Genomic DNA, 7,871 nt, shown 5'->3' with positions numbered 1-7,871 from the left:
CCCCCCGCACCCCGCGGCAGCTCGTTAGCAGCTCTGTGAATCGCAACGGCTGAAAAACTCAGCCAGAACCGTTTTCCTAATGGAGAAACACTTCATAATATTTGGTGTTGGAGAAGAAAACAAGTTTCTGATGATGGCAGCGCATCCTCCCTCGCCGTCTGCGGGCTCCGTGCTGCCTGCATCGCTGCTGGCGCTGCGTTCTCCCTCCCGTCCCAGCTTTGTGCTGCCCTCTCGGAGCAGCCGAGCCGGGGCTGACCCCGGGTGCCTGGCCCCAGCGCTGTGCCCCCCTTGCCACATGGAGAGCCGGGTTTTGGGCACCCCAGCTTGGCTTTGCAGGGGCTCAGCTGGGGCTGAATCCTGCCCCGGGAGCTTCCCAGTACCCTTGGTTGGTTCCTGCATGACAGCCCTGATGTTTCGCCAGCCGGGAGGGTGCAGAGGGGACCATGACGCTGTACCTGTCCTTGTCCCCGCAGGTGAGCCCGCAGGGACAACCCTGCAGGATGCCGAGGCTATGGGGCGGGTGCTGACACCATGAAGGGCTACCATGGGGAGCGTAGCCAGTCACAGCCCTCCTCCGGCCACCGCTGCCGCTGCGTCCCTGAGAACTGCCAGCATCCTGCCAGCTACGTCCAGCACGGCCTTGAGGGCCGGCCAACGTACCTCCTCAGCCCCAGCGAGCCCTGTTCCCTGGAGCATCCCTTCTGCCCAGCGCGGAGCCCCGGCGAGTGCCCGGGCGGGCCCCTGAGCGAGCCGCCCTCCGCCAGCGCCAGCAGCACCTTCCCGAGGATGCACCACGCGCAGCAGCAGCCCTACGACTCCTGCGACGAATGCATGGCGACCGCCCACCCCGCCAGCAAGATCAACCGCCTGCCCCCCACGCTGCTGGACCAGTTCGAGAAGCAGCTGCCGCTGCACCACGACGGCTTCCACACGCTGCAGTACCCGCGGGCCGGCGGCGCCGAGCCCCGCAGCGAGAGCCCCAGCCGCATCCGCCACCTCGTCCACTCCGTCCAGAAGCTCTTCGCCAAGTCCCATTCCCTGGAGGCGCCGGCCAAGCGGGACTATAACGGCACCAAGATGGACGGCCGCGGGGACGGCTACCACCACCACCATCACCACCACCACCACCACCACCACCAGTCCCGCCACGGCAAGCGCAGCAAGAGCAAGGACCGCAAGGTGGACTCCCGGCACCGGTCCAAGATGATGGGCTGGTGGAGCTCCGACGACAACCTGGACAGCGACAGCAGCTACATGGTGTCCGGCCGGCACGCGGCCGACCAGGGCACCCAGTACTGTGTGGACGCTCCCGAAAGTGCCTTCAGAGACTTGACCTTGAAGAGTCTAAAGGGTGGCAGGGAAGGAAAATGCCTGGCCTGTGCTGGCATGTCCATGTCTCTGGACGGCCAGACGCTCAAGAGGAGTGCCTGGCACACCATGACGGTCAGCCAGGCCCGCGAAGCCTACCCCAGCACCGGCGGCACCGAGAAGACCTTGATGCTTCAGGAGGCAAAGGCCAAAGACCGAGCGTACCAGTACCTGCAGGTGAGGGGCCGGGCAGAGTGGGGGCTGTCACCCCGGGGACCACGGCGGCGATGCCACGGCATGAGCTGGGGCTGGGACCCTCCATCCCAGCACCCCGGTCGCTGTGGGGGTGCTCCAGCTCCGCTCCATATCCCCAGCACTTGTGTCCTGTCCCATGGGTTCTGCGCCGGTCCCCACTGTCCCCGTCTGCCACCTCCTGCCCTGTTCCCGCTGGCTTTGGGGTCAGACTGGCTCTGTCAGCTCAGGGCTGCTGGTGGCACTCCACACAGCTTTTATCCCGCTTGTGCCTGGCTGGGTGCCACCGCCTGCCTCGTCACCAGGCTCCCTTCTAGGTCACCCCCCTTCCAATTAAAAACTAATTAACTCTTCTCTCCTTTTCCCCGGGGAAGGAGACAGGGAGCAGCAATGCCGTGCTGCCTGGGGATGGGAGGCGGCTGGGGCCCCGCTCCGCCAGCAGCGGGGGCATTGGGGCAGGGTGACGGCCCTGCCACCACCCCCGTGGAGCCCAGGGGACACTGTCCTACTGCCACAGCCCAGTAAGGACCCCGTGGTGCCGGCACCAGCGGCACATGGTGGGACTGGCAGCTGCTACGTCAGCCACTGGCATGGGTGGGATTTGGCCCAGCCATGCCTGCCGGGGGCGCTGCGAGGTGGGAGCCGCTGCGCCGCCCCGGGTTTTGGGGGTATGGGGAGCTGTGGCTGTTAGGAGGAGTCGGCTCTCCTGGGTTTAAGGGCTTTCCCAGGCTCTGTCCCTGCAGCTCCGGGGTGCTGTGGGAAGGGCAGGGGAGCCACACCGGCACATGCACGCCGGGTTTGGGCCACGCACACACGCCAGGCTTAGGCTGGCACATGCCATGCGGCCAGTGTGGGGCTCAGCTCTGTCCCGATGGTGGGAGCCCGGCCACCGCGTCCTCCCACGCTCGCCTCCTGCCCCAGGTGCCGCAGGACGAGTGGAGCGGGTACCCGGCGGTGGGCAAGGACGGCGAGATCCCCTGCCGGCGGATGCGCAGCGGCAGCTACATCAAGGCCATGGGCGATGAGGACAGCGCCGACTCGGACGCCAGCGCCAAAGTATTGCCCAGGGCGGCCGCGCGGCGAGACAGCTACCGCCGCTCCTCCAGCGCCGACCAGGCCAGGACCAAGTAAGGGCTGTCACCTCCTGGCCCCATCTCAGCACTGCGAGTGGCAGTGGGAACATGGGCTGGGGGTCTCCAGGAGCTTTAGCTGCGCTTGGTGGGTGCTGGGGGGTCGTGGCTCTGCTGGGCTTTGGGGTGAGCAAAGGTTGGGGAGGATGAGCGCAGTCAAAAGGAAATGACTGGGATGTCACCCAGTCCTGGCAGGTGACAGGCTGGCTCCTTGTCCCTGGCCTCACTGTGTATCCCTCCAGTGGCTCTGCAGTGCTGGGGGACAGGTCTGTACCCCAGGATGGCATTTTGGGGCAGTTATGAGCAGGGGCTGGCAGGAGCATCGTTGCGGCTGCATTTCCGATTGCTCTGCTGGAATGTGTTGCTTTTGGTGCCATCCCTTCTATTCCCGCTGTCTCTCATTAGGTTTGCAAGTAGGCACTATTCTGATTCATATATCTGTAACTGTCCCAGCTGCTGCACGCCACCGCGAATGCTCCCGCGGGGACAGGGCTATGGGCGTTCCTTCACCACCGGCCAGGTAGGGTCCCATGGAGCAGGTTGGGGAAGGTCGGGGGTGGCAGATGCTCCTCTGAGCATCTCCTGCCCCACTCACCCCCGACTGGCCGCCCCCTGCCTCACCCACCACTCTCCCCAGATCAACGACGAGCTGAACCACCAGTTTGAGGCCGTCTGCGAGTCGGTGTTCGGCGAGGTGGAGTCACAGGCGGTGGAGGCGCTGGACCTGCCCGGCTGCTTCCGCATGCGGAGCCACAGCTACCTGCGGGCCATCCAGGCAGGCTGCTCCCAGGACGACGAATGCCTCTCGCTCTTCTCCATGTCGGCCCCCGCCGGGCCGCCCATCACCAGCAGCATCCTGAAGCCCAGCACCTGTGAGTCCTGGGGGGTTTTGGGGAGGCTTGGCCGCGCAAGGGACCCCCGTGTCTCCCCGCCTGTACCTGCCAAGGGTGCTGCTGCCCCTGCTCCTGCCCCCCGCCCTGGGCAACCCCTGGTACAGGGTGTGAGCATCCCGCTGGTGGCTCAGCCCCAGTCACAGGGCTTTTCTATGTCTCCAGCACCTGTCTGCCATTCCCTCCTTCCTTCCACTTCTTTCCTCCCCACCTCTGCCCCTTGTCGGGTGTTGCAGCAGCGTGGGTCTGGGGTGCTTTCCAATCCCTTTCTGGGGATGAACTGGCCAAACAGCCCCTCTGAGCTCCAGCTCAGACCTCAGGCAGCCGAGGTGCAAAACCCTGTTCCCCCGGGGTCCTTGTTTGCGGCGGGAAATGAGCAAGTGTCTGTGTTTTCACGCGCCTTTTCATCCTGCGCCTCTCCCACAACAGCCTTCAGTTACAGAAAAGCTCCACCTCCCATCCCTCCAGGAACCAAAGCCAAACCCCTCATCTCCGTCACGGCGCAGAGCAGCACCGAGTCCACCCATGAGAGTTACCTGCCCAGCGAGGTTGCCCGCAGCCCCGCCTGGTCCAAAGATGCCGCGGCCCGTTGCAACTCAGCCGAGAGCCTGGAGAGCTCCAAGGTGACGGCCGTGGCCCTCGACCTGCCCCCAGTCCAGCCCCGCGCCGCTCCCAAGCCCTCCACACTCATCATCAAGGCCATCCCTGGCCGGGAGGAGCTGAGGAGCTTGGCTCGGCAGCGCAAGTGGCGTCCCTCCATCGGCGTCCAGGTGGGCTTCTCTCCTCCCCGCGGGCTCTGAGCCTGCCCGAGCGATGTGGGTGATGCTGAGCTGCCGTGCTGCAGCTCGGGGCCACCGTCCAGCGCTCTCCCTTTGCCCCTCGGCAGGTCGAGGCCATCTCGGACTCAGATACGGAGAGCCGGAGCCAGAGGGAGTTCCACTCCATCGGGGTGCAGGTGGAAGAGGACAAAAGGTACCGTGGGGTCGGGCTGGGCTGAGAGCTGTCACACGCTGCATGGGGGGCTGTGTCCCCGTGGGGCTCCCTGAGCTGTCCTGCAGCATCTTCTCCCTCTCTCATCTGGCTGTGGCCCCCAGAGCTCAGCACCATTCCCAGCTGGATTCCCCTCTTGGAGCAGGATCTGGCCTTCCCTTTACCCCAGGGATGGGGCTCCCCTGCTCCCACTCTGTGCTTGGAGGTTCTTTGCTGGGGCTCAGCACCAGGGCTTGAACATGGCCCAGGTGCAGATGAAACCTGTGGGCTTTTCTACAGGTAAACACGATGTTTTGGCTGGGGTGGGAGCACTGTGTGCTGAGACCTGCGCAGCCCACGGGAGGGGGGCTCCGGCAGCCTGCCCACGCAGCCCCAGTGCATGGTCCTCTCCGTCCGTGGTCCAGCGCCAGTAGCCATGGAAATAGGCTAAGAGCAGAGAGAATGAGGGACCGGAGGGTTCCAGCTGCTCAGGGCTGTCCCCACGGCCCCAAATACTCCAGGATCCAGACCAGTGTCCCCAGCCCCATCCTTTCTGTGGGCACCCTTGTCCTTGCCCGCGATGGCACCCAGTGGGAGGATGGGGTGGCAGGACTGTCCTTGCTGGCCACCAGTGTCCCCACATGCTCTCACTGTCCCCAGGCGAGCGCGCTTCAAGCGCTCCAACAGCGTGACGGCGGGCGTGCAGGCGGACCTGGAGCTGGAGGGATTCGCCGGGCTGGCCGTGGCCACCGAGGACAAAGCCCTGCAGTTCGGGCGCCCCTTCCAGCGGCACTCCTCGGAGCCCGAGTCCGGCCGGCAGTACGCCGTGTACAAGACGGTGCACACGCAGGGGCAGTGGGCGTACCGGGAGGACTACCAGCTGCAGTACGACACGGTGGAGGTGCCCCGGCGGGACGCCTGGATGGAGCGGGGCTCCCGCAGCCTCCCTGACTCCGGCCGTGCCTCCCCCTGCCACCGCGATGGCGAATGGTTCATCAAACTGCTGCAGGCAGAGGTGGAGAAGATGGAGGGCTGGTGCCAGCAGATGGAGAGGGAGGCTGAGGACTATGACCTACCGGAGGAGAGTGAGTTGGGCGGACTTGTGGGGTCAGGAGGTTGTAGTGTGGAGGATGTTGGTCTCTTCTTCCAAGTAACAAGCAACAGGATGAGAGGAAACGGCCTCAAGTTGCGCCAGGGGAGGTTGAGGTTGGATCTGGGGAGCAATTTCTTCCCCAAAGGGCTGTGGGGCATTGGAACAGGCTGCCCAGGGCAGTGCTGGAGTCACCATCCCTGGAGGGTTGGACAGACGGACATGAGGTTCTCAGGGACATAGGGCAGTGCCAGGGGTGGGGTAACAGTTGGACTCCATGATCTTGAGGGTCTTTTCCAACCAAGATGAATCTGTGATTCTAGGAGGGACTGGGGGGCACAGCCACGGTCCTGCTGTGCTCCCACTCTGCAGCACCTCCCCTGCCAAGGCTGAAGAGTTTGGGTGGGGGCAAGAAACACCAGGAAACCCTCAGGGACCAGAGGGGTCTGGAGGAGGGAGGAGACCCCACACGGGTTGGGGGCGTCTGGGCTGTCCTGCTGCCCTGAGGGGGTGCAGGTCCCCACTGCGCAGGGGAGGGGCTCTGTGCCCCATGGGAGCACTGACCGTCTCCTCTCGCCCCGTTAGTCCTGGAGAAGATCCGCAGCGCCGTGGGCAGCGCCCAGCTCCTCATGTCCCAGAAGGTGCAGCAGTTCTACCGCCTCTGCCAACAGAACATGGTGAGTGCTGGTCAGCGTTCTCATACCTGTAACCGATGGAAAAGGAACTTTGGGACAGAGATCCTCCCAGCAGCATGGGGGTGAGATGGCCACATGGCCAGCAGAGCCGATGTCCTGTGGATAGACGTGGCTGACACTCTGTCCCTGCAGGATCCCAACGCGTTCCCCGTGCCCACCTTCCAAGACCTGGCCGGCTTTTGGGACCTCCTGCAGCTCTCCATCGAGGACGTCAGCATGAAGTTCGCAGAGCTCCAGCAGCTCAAGGCCAACGGGTGGAAGATTGTGGAGCCCAAGGTAAGGGTGGCACTTGTCCTGCTGGCACTTATCCCCTGTCACCTCTCCCTCCCTCCTCCCCGAGCACATCTGTGCCCAAACAGCCGCTGCTGGGCTGTCGCCAGCCACTGCTTCTAGAAAACACTTGTGAAAACAAACATCTGGGGAAAATGAGGCTAATGAAGGGGCTTTGGCACCCATGGCAGTGCCGTGCATGGAGGTGCACGTGTCCGGCTGTGCCAGTCCTGCCGGGATACTCATTCCCTGGAGGTCCCAGCCTCACGCCCACCCTGAAACCCCCATTGTCTATGCAGGAGGAGAAGAAGGTGCCTCCCCCGATACCAAAGAAGCCGCCGCGCTCCAAGGTGCACCCGGTGAAGGAGCGCTCCCTGGACTCGGTGGACCGGCAGCGGCAGGAGGCCCGCAAGCGGCTCCTGGCAGCCAAGCGAGCTGCCTCCTTCCGCCAGAGCTCGGCCACCGAGAGCGCGGACAGCATCGAGATCTACATCCCCGAGGCGCAGACCCGGCTGTGACCGCAGCCGCCGCTTTTCTACCCGGACTGGACGGCGCAGCCGTAGCTCACTGTGATGGGGGCCGCGGGGACACCCTGGGGCAGCTCTTGGCCCCGCTCACAGCTTTTCTCTTTTCTATCTTAGACCTTTTCGTGGATCCAATGGCGGGTGAACGCAAGCCCGGTTCTGCCCCGTCCCGTTGCCCCCTGCCCGCATGCCCCTGCCAGCCTCTCCCGGGGTCCGGGGCTCTCCCTCCCTCTGTCCATCCTCCCTGGGGCCATGTCCCAGCTCTGTCCCCTTCTCACCCCCCAGACCTTCTGCACCCCCCATGTCCCAACTGAGAGGTGACCCTCAGCTCCCGGCCTCGCCGGGTTGGAGGGGAAGGGGCTGCAGGCAGGCCCCCCGCCTCTCTGTACTCAGTGCAATCCCCCGGTGCGTGCCGGGGATGGGTCCCCAGAGCCCCCCAACCAGAGCCTCCCCAGCCCCACTCCCGGCTCTGCCAGCACAAGGCTTCAGGACACGGCTGGGACAAGGGGCTCCCCCCGCCTGCCTCCTGCTCGGGTGCCAGGGGGGGCTCCTTCCCCTCTATACATATATAAATATAACCTGAGGAATAAACCAGAAACTCCACGTGACCAGCGCTGTGTTCTGGCTGGTGGGACGCACCAGAGCAGCAGAAACCCCTCGGTCACGGTGAGCCGCCCCGCTTGCCTTGCCCAGAGCATCGCGATGCGCTTCTCCCCATCCCGCTCAGCCCTTCTGCTCCATCC

At 64.7% G+C, this 7,871-nt stretch overlaps 1 protein-coding gene across 1 annotated transcript; it reads left to right on the top strand.

Annotated features, from left to right (window-relative positions):
- Positions 1-531: 531 nt before the first annotated feature.
- DLGAP3 (DLG associated protein 3) lies at positions 532-7,122 on the top strand (the record flags this gene model as incomplete). Its single annotated transcript, XM_080357698.1, has 10 exons — positions 532-1,545; positions 2,482-2,687; positions 3,144-3,210; positions 3,328-3,562; positions 4,010-4,350; positions 4,467-4,552; positions 5,210-5,634; positions 6,225-6,316; positions 6,467-6,610; positions 6,904-7,122. The coding sequence occupies 10 exons, from the start codon at positions 532-534 to the stop codon at positions 7,120-7,122; spliced, it is 2,829 nt and encodes a 942-aa protein (XP_080213824.1).
- Positions 7,123-7,871: the final 749 nt, after the last annotated feature.

This window comes from Nesoenas mayeri (genome assembly GCF_963082525.1).
Source record: "Nesoenas mayeri genome assembly, chromosome: 21".
In the NCBI taxonomy this organism is placed as follows: Eukaryota; Metazoa; Chordata; class Aves; order Columbiformes; family Columbidae; genus Nesoenas; species Nesoenas mayeri.
The sequence above is the reverse complement of the archived record's forward strand: the minus strand, read 5'-3'. Positions and strand labels throughout refer to the sequence as shown.